The sequence below is a fragment of the Scatophagus argus genome, chromosome 16, assembly GCF_020382885.2.
Source record: "Scatophagus argus isolate fScaArg1 chromosome 16, fScaArg1.pri, whole genome shotgun sequence".
NCBI classification, from domain to species: domain Eukaryota; kingdom Metazoa; phylum Chordata; class Actinopteri; family Scatophagidae; genus Scatophagus; species Scatophagus argus.
Genome location: NC_058508.1, coordinates 19,671,439 through 19,688,176, shown reverse-complemented (window position 1 = coordinate 19,688,176; position 16,738 = coordinate 19,671,439). Strand labels below are relative to the sequence as shown.

Here is a 16,738-nt window from a genome sequence, read left to right as displayed (position 1 = left end):
GTTCTGTTCGGCTTCTATGTCTGTCTGTCACCATTATGCCTAAACTCTACTATAGTATAAACTTAATTATCATTTGAGTGAGAAAAAAATGCAAAAAAGTTGTCATCTTTTAAACTATTGATTGATTGACTGATTGGGGGGCGACCTGAACTGTAAGTGCACAGGGATGCACGAAGTACTGAGACCCTAAGCTTAACTGAAAGTTGCCATGCTTATACATATGTAAAAATATGTCATTTCAAGCAAAACTCCTACAAGTACAAAAGTATTATGCCGGCTGGTCTGCCTCATGAATTGCATGCAATAGGACAAAAGAAGTGTGACATAGTTTGACTGTCCTAGAAAGCAGATACAAAAGTCGATGCCAAATGAGTCTTTTTAATCAAAACTTAATGTTTCCCATGTATGAATTAACACGTGAAATTCCTCTAATACAAACGCATCCTCTTGAAAAACATTTGAAAAGCATAGAGACTAAATGCCAAGGAAAGGCACTTCACTAAAACTTGAACAGAGGACACAGAAAGAGCCATACATAGTTTTTCCAATTATACGGGTGTGACTGTGACTTTCAAAATGAAAGCGTTTGTAGAGTTAGATTTGGAGATTAACAAATTGTAAACACACAAACACACTTGGCAAAAATACAAAATAAAGCGACAGGTTTGCAAGCACAAAAGCGTGTCTGGAGCTCAGTGAGAAGAAACAAGACAACAACCAACACAACCTAACTTTGAATTGTTTACTGACAGCAGGAATTATCACAGCTCTATTGCTTAAACCTATTGACTTACAATAACAACAGTCTTGATGGTATCTATGTACAGTGGCTGTCTCTGAGCTGCTTCTGTTGATCTGTCTGACATGCTTGGTTCACAAGATTCTAACCAGCCTGACAGTACAGTACACTTACAGTACACTACAGACCCCCCTAAGGTCCTGTGCTGTGTCCGCCTCTGATATGCTCTGCCATGTGCCTACATGAGAGACAGCCTCACAATGGAGCAGTTGGTTGCACATATTATTCTAACAATGTGTTTTTCTTTAGTTGTCCCACCTGCTCTTTCTACGCTTTGGCGGTTCTGGGACAGCAAAGCTATCGTCTCCTCTGTCCCTCCCCTCTCCACCCCCCCTGTCTCCCCCGTCCCTCTCACTCCTCCGATCTTCTCTGTCCCTCTTGCTTCCGTCCCCGTTGCGACTATCGCTGTGGCGGCTGCTGCTGCTGCTGCTGCTGTAGCGGTCCCGGTCCCCGTAGCGGTCCCGATCTCTATCTCTATCTCCATGGCGATCCCGGTCTCCGTAGCGATCGTCACTGCTGTGTCGATCGCTCCTGTCGCTGTGGCGGTGGTGACTGTCCCCATGGCGCCCCCGGTCGTCCCCATGTCGCTCTCGTGAGCTGTCCCTCTGTGGGGGAGGAGCAGGCTGAAGGTAGCTGTGCTGTGAACTGGTTTGACCGGCGGGCACTGAGCTCAGGGTGGTGGGGCTGGTGAAGCCAGACAGGGACATGGTCACACCGTAGGGCTTTTCTGAACCATTGGCGGCCTCAGTAGGCACAGAGCTCAGGCTGCCGGCACTGGTCCAATCTGATGAACTGCTAGTCTTTGCGCTGAGCTTTGGAGGGCCGCTGGACGCAGCCACAAAGTGACTCTTGTACTGGGCCTAAAAGAAACGAGACATTGAGAAGGTGATTTTAGCTCCCTGGGGAGGCAAAACAAGATGGCCTGACTTTGAAACTTCAGATTAAGGATTTCACTGCCTCAAGACACAAATGACCAAACTACACTTGGACGGTGGCGAAAACATAAAGTCACTTTACGACTACTGCTGTTCAAAAACATCAAGGCACTGAGCCATGAATGCGTACAACAAATTGTGGGCTGTGAAACTTAACAACAGTAACAATACAGATGTATTTTCAAGTGACAATGTATGAATTCAAACTATGAAAAGATGAAGTACACACAAATGCAGAATCCTGAAAAACAGCAAAAGAACTGTAAAAAAAAAAAACACTTGATAAAAAGAGAGAAACAGGTTGTGTGAAAGAAAAAGAGAATCATGTTGATCCACGTCAAGTAAGTGTAAAAATATAATTAAGACATAATGATTATGAAAGACCAACAGATGGGAGAAAGTTCTACCTGGAAGGCTTGTTTCATGGCTGACATGCGATCTCCCAACGCCCCAGTGGCTGGTTTGCTGTAGCTGTCGTAGCTACTAGTGGAAGACAACATGCTGCTGCTGCTGCTGCTGCGTTCCTGCCAACAACACAAAGAATTCATCACATCTCCATGAATCTCCTCAAACTAAAGAAGTACCACCAGATAAAAAGAGTACCCTTAGAAAGGATTAATGAACAGTTTAGAGTTATTTTATTAATTAACACGTTAATATTTGTTCATTTTACAGTGCATGATAATTACTATGACGACACCTTCATTAGAAAAGCTAAATTATAGTGTAGTAATTGGTAACTCACAGAGCTTTCAGCCCCGAGGCCTGGTCTCTCTCTGTAACCAAGACCACCTCCACCAATATTCAGCCTCTTTCCTTTACCACCCTTAAATCGAGATTTCCTGAACCAGGGATTCTGGGAAAAAACAGAGAAACAGAATGAAGTTAACAACATTCACTGACTCATTCATCAAAACCAACACACATTTGATTCTTTGACTTATGTATCTCACCTGCATGGCTAAATCCATCAGTTCTTTGGAAACTGCTTGATTGGCTCCCTCCAGATTTCTCACGAGGTCACCGGCGAACGTGGTGTCTTTGTTGGTGAGCAGAGTGTAAGCCACGCCCTTCTCTCCAGCACGACCAGTTCGACCAATCCTGTGTGTGTGCGTGTCGATGTCCCGGGCCACATCGTAGTTCACCACCGTGCGAATGGATGGGATGTCCAGACCACGAGCTGGAGAGAAATAAAACCAGGAAGCAGGAAAATGTTGAAAGATGTGAATGCATAAAACGAGAGGAAAGAAGGGAAAGGAAAAACTTATCCCACCCCCATCGCCACCTCCTCTTGTACTCACCAGCTACATCAGTGGCCACCAGAACAGGCATATTCTTTTTCTTGAAGTCGCTGATGACCTTGTTCCTCTCACTCTGGTCCATGTCTCCGTGCAGGAGACCCAGGCTGTAGCCCTCTTTGGACAGGTTAGTTGCCAGTTCCTCACAGTTTGCCTTCTTGGTGACGAAGATGAGGACTGAGCCAGAGGAGGTGAACTCGACCACCCGCCGGGTCAGCCAGCCCCATTTATCCGTACCGCTAGGGAGAAGCTCCACCACTTGGGTCACATCCTCATTGGCCTGGTCAGAGAGGATGGCAATACAAGTTTTGAAATTTTCAATGCTTAATTGGAAGGATAGAAACTGCATTTAAGAGCTTGAAGCTTCTAAATTGAGTTTTGGGATTTTGAGTCACAGGGTCTCCTTGTGTAACTACAGCTCTAAAAACATTTTTCATGTGTTTGTAGCTAATGTGTGATGCTGCACACCTCTCCAATGTCTCCCTGCACCACACGAATAGGATCTGTCAAGATGTCTCGGGCCAGCCTCTCAATCTTCTTTCGGAAAGTAGCACTGAACAGAAGGGCTGTCAAGGAAGTTATGTTAAGGATATTAAGAATATTATAATATAATAAAAAAAGGTTATGTGCCTTACTACTACTGAAAAAGAAGCATTGTCTAAGGAAAACTACTTACTCTGTCTGTCTGGGCGGACATGGCTTGCAATAGATCTAACCTGATATTCTGAAATGGAAAAAGGAAATAAGCCAAAGTGCACAAAGGTTTGCAACACCTTTGTTACTGCAGTGATGATGCCAACCCACCAAAGCCCATATCAAACATGCGATCTGCCTCATCAAACACCAGGTATGTCACTCTCTGCAGGGACGTGGCCTTCTTTTTAACGTGGTCTATCAGACGACCCTGTGAAAACACACATAAAACATAAAACGTATTTGTTGCTGCAGTAGAGTAAGAATTTTCTTGTCTGAATGCAGGTCATAAGCTGACAGAAGCTGATTGTCTCTTCTCTCACCGGAGTGCACACCACAATCTCTGCTCCCTCCTGCAGGGCTTTGGCCTGCTCCCACATGCTGCCTCCTCCATACACCGCCACGGAGCGCAATGAGTAGGCTTTCCCAAAGCGCTTACATTCTGCATGGATCTGGCAAACATTTAAAGTGACGCACGTTCGTGAACCGACTCGCTCAACAATGCATTTTTAGTTAATACTACAGCAAATGTCTTCTATACATTCACAAAGCATTATTCAGTCCCTTCTCATTTCTTACCTGCTGACAAAGCTCTCTGGTGGGACACACGATGACTGCGATGGGTCCTTCTCCTGCCTCCAGCTCCTTTTGATCCATGATGTGAACCAGCATGGGCCAGATAAAAGCTGCAGTTTTGCCACTGCCAGTTTTTGCAATACCAATCATGTCACGTCCAGACAGAGCTATGGGTACCCCCTAGAATCAGGAGTGAGAACAAAAACAACAAATACTCTTCATTAAACCGCTAAAAAGCAACTTTTTGCAGCATTTTGCAACCTTAAACTTGCACGATACCTGGCACTGAATTGGCGTAGGCTGAGTGTACTCAGACTTGCGGATTTGGTGCATTAGCTGCTCATCAAAGCTGAAGTGGGCAAAACTGGTACAAGGTTTTGGAGGCGCAGCACCAGATACCTGACACAGACACAGAAAAGGACCAGAAGTCATCATGTTGCCATCATGATGATGACAACAGTCTACATGATGCTGCACCACAGCTAAGAAGTAAAAAAATAATGGGGGAAAAACAAAAATTGCAACATGTGTAACATTTCAGTAATATAAATGTATGTACTAGTGCATGAATCCAGACTTACCCTCAAATTCAGTTTCTGCCTTAACTCTAACATCTGACTGCCAGTAAGGTTGCTGAGCTCTTCATGCTCGTTGTAGAAGTTTTTTTCAAAGGGTGGGTAATCAATCTGTAGGAAAAAACACACACAAAATCACTCATATTACACATGTTAAAGACATAAAATGTTGATCTGTGACTGAGGCAACACTGTTAGACTGTCTGTGATCAATCAGTATTGTCAGCTGTACCTCAGAGTGGTCAATGGGAGGAAGCGGCAAGATGATTTTCTTCGTGGTAGAGACAACTGGGTTCCCGTCACTATCATAGTCAATGTTTTCCTCCTCTTCCTCTTGGGTCAGCCCAGCTGTGGGATTCTCTGCCATGTAGCGGAAGTAGGCTTCCTGCAGAGAGCACAGCCATTCCCTGTGAAAAACTGGGCCTGGTTGCTGCTGAACACAGCATCCAGCCACCAGTAACTGACAAATACCTGAAGAGACACCCAGCCTTACAACATCACCTATTCTGTCACCTGCTGGCATGAAGCAACAATTAAAATGTTTTTTTATCCCACACTTTCTAAACAATAAGAATAAGCTAACCAAAAAAAAAAAAAACAACTTCATCACAATGATCCTAAATACAATCTTCATGGTCATAAAGTGGGGAAGGCTTTATAAAGTTAGAGAGGTTAGATTTAGGGAATATTTGGTCTGAAGACCTCTCTCATCAGCGATTTAGTGGATGAAGAACTTTGGAGGGCTCACTCACTTGTTCATCTTCTTCTTCAATGTCATCACGAATACCCCTGAAATGACAAGCGGAGAAAAAAAAAACTTCCCTGCGGCTCGTTCATACACTCAAGACAGCCCACACCCCACTTTGACTAATGTGACTCTGCTTACCTGATTACATCTGCTAAGCCAACAAAAACACTGCTGAGTATGCAACATTTTGTGGCAATAACTGGCAGTTTAGGACATAATTTCGACATAAAGCTAAATTGCTATTGGCAGTGAAGGGATTTATGCAAGCAGTGACTTGTACAGAAGTTAAATACCAATTAACAGTATGATTATCCCGAGTGGTGGGCTTATACTTTCACTCACATAATATTAATTTAACCACTGGGTAATTCTTTTTTCTTTTGGTCAAATTTCAATTTAAAAACCTCCATAGGGTTTTACAAAGTGACTAAAAATTATAAAAATTAAAGAATGTGAGCACTTGTTTGTCTTACTTGGCTGACTTTTTCTCCTTTTCCTCTAGTTTCCTCATGTCTTTGGCCGCTTGGCTCTGGAGGAGGAAAACAAAGTCAAGGAAAATAGTAGATCTGGGAGCATAGGTTGTTTGTTTGACTAACTGTAGTTTTCTTCTCACCTCAACCTCCGCCATGAATGCATCCAGTGGGTCATCTTCACTATCTGAGCCACCACCAGACTGCATCTGCTGCCGTGTGGGAGAGTTCTCAGCTGGGATGTATGGCAGATCCACATTGCTACTGGACTCCTCTTCATCATCCTCAAAGTACCTTGTTGAAAAGAACAAAGATGCAATTTTAGAATTATTAAATACCTCAATTCTTATCATATACTGACAGTTTTGGCAGAGGGTTAACCTGAGCCTGTGTAGCGTATGTGTATGTGTATGGGTGGGATGTAATACTCACGCATTTTCCTCATCAAAATTAGCTCTCTTTGTCCCTATTTTATAAAATGAAGGGAGCTGCTGGTTCTTTCCATATCCCCCACTCGATCCAGTGGCTCCAAATGATGTGTGAGATCTCTGAGTGAGTTGTGGTTCCTCTTTTTTACCTGCAAGGGAAAATCCTCCAAACCCAAACCCTCTCTTTACACCAGGACCACCTTTGTTCCAGTTCATGGTTGTACTGTGGAAACAGGAAGGAAGCAAGCCTTCAACATCGTAAAATACCAGTGTTGTTACACCAAACCTGTTGCCTGAAAAAACGTGGTATTCCCTTGTCCTTGATTTTTTTTATTGAAGGTACTCTCAATAAAATGTGACTCAGCACCTGTATGAATAATGAAAATTTCTCTTCAGCTTGACCTTTAGAGGTATTTAGCTGGACTGTGACGGATTCACTGGAAACAAGACCGATTATTAGTCGTATTGCCAAGTAGTAAATGAGCAGTGTCCCTGACAGTAACCTACTTTATGGTGGGTTCTAGAGACTGTGAAGCACAGCATAAATGTAATGCGTTATTATTCAACCACAGTAACGTTAGTTACGCATAGCACATAAGAGCTTTAGTTCAACAGCATAGCTACTAAACTACGTAGCTGTGCAGGTTAAACATTTAAAAAATGTTGAAATAAAGACTCGCAGTTAATCAGAAATGTATATGTTTATAGATGCACACATGCTTGCCAAAAAGCACAAAAAGTACATTTATCGGGAATAATTCAAGTTGAGTTCTGCATGACAGAACGTTATCAGGCTGAGAAACTGACGTAAGTTAGCCATGTCTACAAAGAAATCAGTTAGCCATTTGCTAAACACGACAAAATTAACGCAGCAAGGGGGTTCAGCCTCTAGCTCAGGGCAGTTATTCTGCATTACAGAAATCCCATACAGACATAACGCTGGCCACCATACATCTAGCTAACGTTATACGAAACGTTAGCTTTAGCTCAAGGCCGTAAAGGCCGGGGTGGTGGTGTGCGATCTATTTTAACGTGAATGTGCTTTAGTTAGGATGTTTTTAATAGCCCCGTGCAGTATACAGTAACGTCGTTCGTAAAGTGAATGTGTCTATAATTTTGTAACAGCAACTTACAGTGCAAATTTACCTGTTTTGATGCCAGTAAAAGCGTCAATGTTTCCAGTAAACCAAGCGCTGGTACGTCATCTCTGCGCGCAAAGTTTCTCCGCGGGCATGTCGTCATTCATGCGCGACGCGGCTCTCAACCAAGAAAGCGTAGTGGAGAGCTGCCAAAACATCCGCTGGAGAAGATGGCTAACTAAACTAGTTATCTTAAAATAAAATATCGAACAAGGCATTGCTGTTATAAACACCCTATAGGTAAGTGAGTAAAACATTAAAATAATGCAGTTCCTTGTGTTAAAAAATCTAGGTAGCTGCTTTAGCTAACGATAATTTACTGTTGCTAGCCTTCGCCGTTCATCATAGCAACATTAGCAAGACTTGAGCGCAGCTTGTGACAAATGTGCTATAAGTTGATGATTTGTTTTATCCCCCTCTCTTCAGATTGCCCCTTTTGCTGTCGTTGGAAGTCAGCATCTCTGTGTTTACATTATAAGCATCGTTATTCAAGTGTGAATGCTAATTGATTTCAACGTCAACAGATTGAAAATGGTTTCATCACCATCATTTAAGCCAGCGCTAACCAGTGAGAGGTCACCTGGCTGGTAGACTCTATATTGCTAAACAATATAGACTGTAATAGTCATTTTAAGTAGTACTTGTATGCATTAGACAAGTTATATGTATCATTATGTGCCAGAATATAAGCCATTTCATTTTTATTTCAGGTTGCTATATGTAATCTGTGATAAAGTTATGAAGTGTAGCCATGATAATACCTCTTAGAGGCGAATATGGCTGAACTACAGGTGAATGCTCATCCTCATCCCCATCCTGCGAAGTACAGATGGTTAAAGTTAATCAGACACACAACTACTTTGTTGTTTTTGTTTTGCACTGAAGATGCTTCATGCATTCATCAGTATTATTCCAAAGAAGACACAAGATATAGTGTTTGGTCTTCCATTGAACTCTTAGTACAGATATAGATTGTAAGGTACAACATCATATTTAGTTCCTTTAGTTTTTTAGTTTAGTTTAGTAATGATTTGGAGCAAATGCAGAGATTATGTTATTATTATTCAGTATGGAACCAGTGTATGGTACAGTACAGTTGTCTCTGGGTTCAGCTTAATGCTTGACTGCCAGATATCTGCTCAAAGACTGTGTCAGACTTAAATCAGAGTTTGGGTTTTACGTCGGCCTCAGTGTACCAGTTTTAGACCATGCACCGAATGTGAAAGTGAGCGATTAAATTGATTGCATTTCAGCCACTTATCAGTGTTTGGTTAGTTGTTCTACTGAGTGACATTTTTAGGGTTGTAAGTGAAACTGTGTTTGCCTTGGGGTGCAAGACAAATTTCTGAAAAATATTCTGATGAAAAAATGAAATTAAATCAAATAATGATCATGATATGCCAACCGCAAATGTCACCAGAGAGGGGAGAGCAAACAGATATCTTCTCTTTCATAGTGCTTTCACTTGTCTTCACAGGTATTCCCTGGACCTGTTTTCAGCATTTCATATGTAACACGTGACAGAGGATCCATGTCTTTTCTTGTAAGTGTTTGACAGGCACTTCCTGTTTTAGACAAAGGCTTATTATTTTTAATCATGTTCAAATAATAACATATAATTATGTTTATGAAGTTCTTCCAGAGACCACAGCACTGCTTACAGATAAAAAAAAGTCTGCATGAAATCTTTCTATGGCTTTCTCTTCTTCAGACAAAACTCTTCCAGCCACAAAATCAGCATGAAGCATCTTTATTCAACTGCCTTTAACATGTTTATGTTTCTGTGGAACAGTTTCTTATTCTTGCTTGCCTTTTCTCTTTTCTCCATGTCTGTCTTTAATCCTATGTGTCTGTCAGCGTTGGGTATCTGAGAAATTGAGTGTGGAGAGCCTGCGGGATTTGGAGTTATTTGGAGGTGAGGGCCAAGACAAATCGAGATACACCAAAAGCATCAAACATTCCCAAACTGCTGGTTACACATCAGGACCTTCCTCAGCACAAACAGAAAACAACATTCTGTTCTAGTTGAAGCTTTGCTCTCAGTGAGCGGTTGCTCTGCTCTGCTTCTCAGATCTTTGAGTTACACTTATGAAATTTTGCCGTCCAGTCAGTCATTCATCTGTACTTTTCTTAAGTGCTACACGGGAGGAACAAACAAACCATTCTTTAATTAATATCTCATGTGCGCTTGTCACATAAAAAGTCTGTGCCATTTGATTTGATGTTTTTTGTGTTTACTGTGCGTGTAACAATCTTGTGTGCTTGTTGTATTCTAATTTGCTGTTTCTGAATTTCACTTCAGATATAGATACAACAAAGTCTAGTGTAGAGGTGTGTTGTTGAGTGTTCGGATAGCAGTTAGGTTCGAGTCAGCATGTGCTAGTATACAAGTTTTACTGTTGTGCTTATTCTGTAATGAAATTACTGTTGAAATTACTGAAATTATTGTTCACACAGTTGTAGAATAGAAAGACAGAAAATGGCTGACACCAGACCTCAAACTGAAGTACTTCCTGTTTTACTTGTTGGCAGCAGTGTTGCTGCTCTAGATGGATTTCATTCTCATTCACTGTTTGCCACTTTCCTTCTCCCAGCAGTCTGTGAACTGAACTGCCCCCTTCCAGTTATGAATCTGTCCTATTGGTTACCGGAGAGCTGATTTGATTGGGTAATTTTTTGTAAAAGACAACATAAATCTTCTTCAAGGCTGAGCAAGTACGAGTCCTGAGAAAAAAAATATTTTTCCAAATCGTACTCATTAAGAAATGGGCTGGAACATTTGAGCTGCTGTCTGTCGATTTCTGGCCAAAAGCGACATTCGTCAGCCCTAACTGGTGGTAATTCCCCTTCTGGTTTATTTTTTTCTGTAATGTTTGCAGCTGTTACATTAAGACTCTAGATCACGTGTGGTGTGGTTTCAATGAGGAAATATAAGACTAATACACTTTATTTGAAAGGGTCACTTCAGGGCTGTAGTACATAAATTAAATGTTATTGCTTTATGAGTTGGTTGTTTATCTTTTTAAGTTCCATATTTTTCCTTATTAACTACATTTTCTTGGCACATTGGTGAAGCTTTTGCATATTGTGGAAAGGATCTGGGGTGGATTATGCTTTGTTTCTTTGCAAGCTTGGCTTCATTTTCATTTTCTTGCTCCATGTTGCATGTTTGTTCAAGTGTATCATTTCTGTTTTGGCTGCGTCTTGTTTCCATTGCCTTACATAATATTTTGGAAGAACCTCAAGGGTTTAGCTAGATTGTTTTTCATTTTGTTATTTTGTTCAGTAATAAAATGTTTATTGATTTAATCTTTTACGCAGATGTAAGCACTTTACTGGGGTGAGAATTGAGTTCTGCTTTTCAGTTTAGCCGTATTCCCACAAGGCAACATTGTTAATGATGCATCGCCATCTGAAAAGCAAAGCTGTTGGTTCAGACAAATCCAGTTAGTGATGAGGAAACCAGCAAAAAAAAGTCATCTATCAAATTCTGCAAAATTCAATTTCTGCTAGAACTCCCAGCACCAGACGCCGCACTTCCCAGTTCGTGAGCTGCTCTAAACACAGATCCTTCTCTTGTTTTGTGTGTGTACATGTCTTTATGTCATTGATGTGGTTTTTCTGCCCCAGAGCAAGCTCAGGGACTCTCTCACAGGAAAGTAAGTGTGGTACTCCTGTCACTGCATCATCACCCCCTTTGCCCCCCATTTGCCTTTTGTGTATGTGCGTGCATGCATGCGTACATACGCACACGGATTTATGTGTAGAGGAATCCACAAACCCCCCTGAGGCTTTGCACATTTATATACGCATGAGTGTGTAGTTCATGACACGCTGTACACGCTCGTAGGTCAAAAGGTCTCACCTCACCTCACCAGGGCTTCTGTTGGGGATGGGGAAACCGCAGAGTGTACAGTCAAGCTTTTTCCCTCTGAAACAGGGTAAATAGTCATGTCTGAGTCCTCAGTGTGCTGTTCACATACTGTCCTCCAGGTAGCTGCTTTGTTTTGGGTTTGGTGTCCCCACACTGAAGTCAAATCTTTGTCGTGCGTGTTTGCGTCTTGACTCCGCCTGTCTGTGCTGACGGCCTGCTGTTGGTGGTGAAGTTGTAGTGTGACACTTGGATGTTAGCCGCTGTGTGTCCCTGCAGGCTGTAGGTGGATGGAGTTCCATGTGTTCAGCTTGAGCAATGCATGGCAACCCCTTCTGAACCTGATCACATTTGTACTGTAACCTATGTGATCAGAGCAACAGTTACAGATGTTCCCTTAACTCATGGCTGACATAGCATGTTTGACTTTGCCGTCATGCCAGTTTTAATGTACAGTCTGTGAAGTTTACACATGGCAACAGGTATCGTTTGGCTTCACATCCGGAGAACTGTTCTCACGTGAAACAACTCCTGAGGATATTTTCAGAAATGTGCAAGTCACTGATTTTGATCTTAAAGCCACCTCTAACCAGTGGGGTACAATTACACTCAAGGAAATGCGCTGCTCTCATTGAGTGTGCGTCTTCATCCTGGTCACCATGGAAACAATCCAAATATTCATACACCTTGCCTTCATATTCCTCCATTGCTTGCTGCTGCAGTCTGTCCTTTTCCATCATTTTGAATGGCAATAAATTGATGGAATTCAGGAGTCCTCACTGCCAAGCACATGAACTTTTCTCTACATCTGTATAAAGGAATCTTTAAATAACGCAGAAGGGCCGAGGCTGTATGTCGCACACACTCTTTGATTGTGCATTTACTTGATATTATTGTAGAAGGAGAAGTTAATGTGATGGTAACCACATAATATGGTTTCACAAATTCTGATTGCTGCTTTCTAAAGCCAAATACAACAGGTGCAGTTTTGTACTAAGTAGGTGTTGGGTTGTGTTTTCATTGCTGGACCTACAGATCTGTCGAGAACTGATCATTTTATCGGTGACAGTTTGGAGTGTCAAACTAATGTCTTCCATCTCCTGTTTTTTCTTTGACTAGTGCCAGGGGCCATGCTAACACACCTTGATAACACACCTCAGCCTGCCCTTTGAGGATGTTTTAAAAGCTCTCACACATACGGCCAACCCTCCGCTTGTCGCTCACAAGCTCTTTAACGCAGTGCAGCAAATCAAGTCAGTGCCACAGCCCATCTCCATTGACTCTGTTTCTCCTTTCCCCACTGCCTACAGGCCCATGAGGACAGGCAGGAGAGCCTGACCTCCCTGCCACGCCGGGACACCATGGGCAGCTTCCTCCCTGACAGCAGCTCCTACGAGCTGCTCGCTGTTATCGGTATGTAAGGACAGAGACGAGGTAACCGTTTGCACTGATTCTGAAATGCACAAGTTTCATTCTGTTTTTCTTGTTAGCGGTAAGTCAGTAAAAGTTGTACTGGCTAGAGTACGGCCTGGAATCCTGGATTATTTAACGAATGGTACCCAGGTGGTACAAATGTCATACTTTTACTGCGTAATGTAGTTTGTGAGCAGTAGCTACACAGCACCATTTGTTTGGTATTTTATACCATATTGACAACATAATTAGTTAAAAACCCAGGAATGATGCATCCTTGTTTCACAATGACATGAATAGTTTGTATAAAAGATGTCTGTTTTAGGCCGGGGCTTGGACGACTTGATGACTGTGAACCTGGCTCGATACAAACCCACCGGGGAGCACGTAGCCATACGACGGATTGACTTGGAGTCATGCACTAACGACATGGTCACCTACCTGCAGGTCTGCATCAGCACTCGATCCCGCCACGGTGCCATGACTCAGCTTCCCCGCAGTCTGTGCCTCTCTCGTGTTCATGGATAAAATGTCCCTTCTTTCATGTCTTTGGGGGATGCTTATGTAACCTTTGTGTCTGTGCTCTGATTAACTTTCCTGTCTGTACTGCTCGCTCTCGTATTTCTAATTAATCAGCTTCGCTTTCTTTTCTCGTCTTGACATAATGAGGTGTCGTTTCTTTTTCTCTGGCTCCCAGGGTGAGCTACATGTGTCAAAGTTGTTTCACCACCCCAGTATTCTACCCTACAAGAGCGTCTTTATAGCTGAAAATGAGCTGTGGGTCATCACTCCCTTCATGGCTTATGGTAAGAAAGACCTTCAAACTCACTGTGTTTTATGATGCGTAATAAGTAGTGGATGTGATCGATATTTTAAAGTAGCCCGTACTAATGGAGGACAGCTTGCTCGTGATGATTATCTCCATTTGATGGTCTTTCAGGGTCAGCCAGGGATCTGATCTGCACTCATTTCACTGATGGTATGAGTGAGCTCACCATCGCATACATTTTGCTGGGTATGCTCAAAGCTCTGGAATACATCCACCACATGGGATATGTGCACCGGTAAGATACAACTCTACTGGGTTTGAGTTTTTAAAGGCACACTTTTTGTACCACACACAATTTTCATGCAAAATCTAAATTAAACTGTGATTAAAGATTAAACACCGTGTGACGCAGTGTGTATGCCACCATGGGATAAGATTTTCATAAAATCCTGACCAGAACAATAATGTGGAATCTAAATAACAAAGCTACGTAAGGTTATCAACATCAACCAGTGTGGTATCACTTGGACCAACACTAATAATGAGTGGAGCGAAGGAGTCGCGAGTCATCACATCATAATTGGAGAAGAAAGACAAGCCAGTGTCTCGGTCTTACACAATATGTTATTCCTTATTTATTTTTTGTGCTGATTTCTGGACCAATACTTACACTTAATTTTAATAAACATTAAATACTTATGAGCCAACATGCCAGTGCAATCATACTCATAATTACAGGTCAGTATGATGTTCAGGGTCTTGACTGTCTTTGGGTTATTTGTAGGAGTGTGAAGGCCAGCCACGTGTTGATCTCAGCAGACGGACAGGTCTGCATGTCAGGTCTACGGAGCATCTTCAGCCTCATCCGCCACGGCCAGAGGGCCAAAGTTGTCCACGACTTCCCCCAGTACAGCGTCAAGGTGCTGCCCTGGCTCAGCCCTGAGGTGCTACAGCAGGTACAAGACTGCATTCAAGACTATCATGTCTGTCCCTGGTCTGCACGTTTTGGTCAAAGGTTGTAGTTTTCCATGCTGTATTTACCACCAAAATTAAAAGGTGATACTAGTCTGTGGTAATGACACTGACAGTAATTTTCATAAGTGAGTGGGTTTTTTTTTCTCAGAACCTGCAGGGCTACGACTCTCGGTCAGACATCTACAGCCTCGGCATCACAGCCTGTGAGTTGGCAAATGGACACGTGCCCTTCAAAGACATGCCAGCTACACAGGTGAGACAGAGGCCTGTCAACTCCCCACCTCTTGTCCTAACTCACCTTAGCTGTTTGTAGCCAGCAATTTAGGAACAAATAAAAAACTCCTGCAGTAGACCTCTGATTTACCAATCAGGACCTCCAACATGAATTTGATTTTCATCATGGTGACTTTTTGGACAAACGCTAAAGAGGACAGTTTTAAAAACTGTTCATTATGTTGTGTGTTGAACAGTAAAGCAAACTAAACTAACGTTCCTCATGTGCACTTCACTTCTACAGATGCTGCTGGAGAAGCTAAATGGGACGGTGCCGTGTTTGCTGGACACCACCACTATCCCACCGGAGGAGCTCTCGCTGAAACCCTCCCGCTCTGGGGCTGACTCTGGGATCTGCGAGGGTCCGGGAGCCGGAGGTGTTCGTCACTCAAACGGAGAGCCCTCCTCCTCGTCAGGAGGACACCCCTACAACCGGACGTTCTCCCCTCACTTCCATGCCTTTGTGGAGCTGTGCCTACAGCGAGACCCAGAAAACAGGTTGGCATTTCTCCCAAGCTCCTGCACGCTTAAACATGTAGAATATTTGAGGCTCAATTGTTTTGCTTTGTTGTCTTTCAGACCGTGTGCCACCACTCTCATAGGTCATCCATTCTTCAAACAGGTGTGTATGTTTGCAGGTTTTACTTTGAATAAAAAATTGGGGGCAAATAAAAGCATTGATTTTGTCATGTATGATGTGAACACTTTGACAAAGTTATATTTTCAATCAAAATCACCCTGTCAGATCAAACGGCGGCCCTCGGAGGCGCTGCCTGAGCTGCTGCAGCCCGTGTCGCCCATCACCGGCTACGAGAGCTCCCAGCTGCAGGACTCTCCGTCTGGATTGGCCAGCCTGGAGTCGGGTCTGAGCCACCTCGAGGTGGACGACTGGGACTTCTGACAGTGGAGGACTCGGTGGGAAGGCACTTGTGGGATTCTGACGGGAATATCTCCGAGCACACAGGACGAGATGTGTTTTTGTAACGGTCCCCTTGTAAATAATCCAGATCTCCCTCTAAATAGAGTTGTTCTCAGACAGAGGTTAAAAGCCAGCAGCCATCTTGCCTCTTTTTGATGTTTCTTGCACGCTTTGGTTCTCTAGATATGCACAGACTCTTGCACTGCACTGATGGCCTCTCTCGGTTTCACACATTCACTTGTTTACAGATCGTACTCACATGTGACGAGCCCCCTGGAGCCGAAACACAAGACTCCTCTGTTCCTCATGCTGTTGCTGAGGTTTCAGAGGAAGGTCTGTGGATCTAGATGTAGCCTACACCCCTGAAGACTGTCATCATATGAATCAATGGGAAACTGCTACTGAACATTCAGAGGGGACACTCTACCTCTTGTTTGAACATGGCTGCTTGACGCGGCCCATCTGCTCGGCGAGCCCACCGTGAGGATCTTGCTCAGCCCTTTCCGCACCAGATGGCAGGTTTTAACTTTGTCAGAGGGTCAAATAAACAAGCAGCATGTGTTTCTTAGCTCTCTGCCTGTTTTACAGTGTAAACTACATCTCATGCTTTACACATCACTTTTGTTGCGCAGAGGTTAAGCATAACATCTGTTTAGATTAACCTTCAGAGCGTAGAATTGTATTTCCTTGAACTTACTCTGGGTGTGATGTTACTTATGTCGAACGTGAATGTTACATTGGTGCTTGTTTTGTCTGCTTGTACACTTGGAAGTGAGGGCAAAGCAAAGTGTTGCAAATGTCAGACTTGACTTTTAACAATAAACATTGTTCACACTGATGTATTAAGTTGATGGTAT

General features: G+C 43.0%; 2 protein-coding genes across 6 annotated transcripts; one reads left to right on the top strand and one right to left on the bottom strand.

Moving 5' to 3' along the window:
- Positions 1 to 358: 358 nt before the first annotated feature.
- Positions 359 to 7,805, bottom strand: ddx42 (DEAD (Asp-Glu-Ala-Asp) box helicase 42). 2 transcript variants are annotated; one of them, XM_046414366.1, is made up of 18 exons: positions 7,669 to 7,805; positions 6,527 to 6,745; positions 6,238 to 6,388; positions 6,098 to 6,153; positions 5,629 to 5,665; positions 5,109 to 5,261; positions 4,883 to 4,987; positions 4,581 to 4,700; positions 4,305 to 4,481; positions 4,049 to 4,177; positions 3,837 to 3,936; positions 3,709 to 3,756; positions 3,501 to 3,598; positions 3,036 to 3,312; positions 2,688 to 2,914; positions 2,480 to 2,590; positions 2,142 to 2,258; positions 359 to 1,659 (listed from the first exon to the last, which is right to left on the bottom strand). In XM_046414366.1, the coding sequence occupies exons 2-18, from the start codon at positions 6,736 to 6,738 to the stop codon at positions 1,045 to 1,047; spliced, it is 2,733 nt and encodes a 910-aa protein (XP_046270322.1). In that variant the 5' UTR covers positions 6,739 to 6,745; positions 7,669 to 7,805; the 3' UTR covers positions 359 to 1,044. The 2 variants fall into 2 exon arrangements, with proteins under 2 accessions (XP_046270322.1, XP_046270321.1); XM_046414365.1 differs by having other exon boundaries at positions 7,656 to 7,739.
- strada (STE20 related adaptor alpha) lies at positions 7,748 to 16,719 on the top strand. 4 transcript variants are annotated; one of them, XM_046414373.1, is made up of 13 exons: positions 7,748 to 7,901; positions 9,139 to 9,204; positions 9,519 to 9,576; positions 11,292 to 11,320; positions 12,843 to 12,945; positions 13,271 to 13,392; positions 13,643 to 13,751; positions 13,886 to 14,009; positions 14,499 to 14,670; positions 14,838 to 14,942; positions 15,207 to 15,460; positions 15,542 to 15,584; positions 15,708 to 16,719. In XM_046414373.1, the coding sequence occupies exons 2-13, from the start codon at positions 9,193 to 9,195 to the stop codon at positions 15,861 to 15,863; spliced, it is 1,287 nt and encodes a 428-aa protein (XP_046270329.1). In that variant the 5' UTR covers positions 7,748 to 7,901; positions 9,139 to 9,192; the 3' UTR covers positions 15,864 to 16,719. The 4 variants fall into 4 exon arrangements, with proteins under 4 accessions (XP_046270329.1, XP_046270327.1, XP_046270326.1 ...); XM_046414371.1 differs by lacking the exons at positions 9,519 to 9,576; positions 11,292 to 11,320 and having other exon boundaries at positions 15,708 to 15,877; positions 16,130 to 16,719; XM_046414372.1 differs by lacking the exon at positions 11,292 to 11,320 and having other exon boundaries at positions 7,755 to 7,901.
- Positions 16,720 to 16,738: the final 19 nt, after the last annotated feature.

Excerpts from the sequence above, each read along its gene's own strand:
- ddx42 (XM_046414366.1), bottom strand. The coding sequence starts at position 6,738 with ATGAACTGGAACAAAGGTGGTCCTGGTGTAAAGAGAGGGTTTGGGTTT. Across the intron at positions 6,389-6,526 it reads AATTTTGATGAGGAAAATGC|GTACTTTGAGGATGATGAAG; the intron begins GTGAGTATTACA and ends CTTTTCAACAAG. Across the intron at positions 3,313-3,500 it reads TGCAGGGAGACATTGGAGAG|GCCAATGAGGATGTGACCCA; the intron begins GTGTGCAGCATC and ends CTCTCTGACCAG.
- strada (XM_046414373.1), top strand. Across the intron at positions 13,752-13,885 it reads CACTCCCTTCATGGCTTATG|GGTCAGCCAGGGATCTGATC; the intron begins GTAAGAAAGACC and ends ATGGTCTTTCAG. Across the intron at positions 15,585-15,707 it reads GTCATCCATTCTTCAAACAG|ATCAAACGGCGGCCCTCGGA; the intron begins GTGTGTATGTTT and ends TCACCCTGTCAG.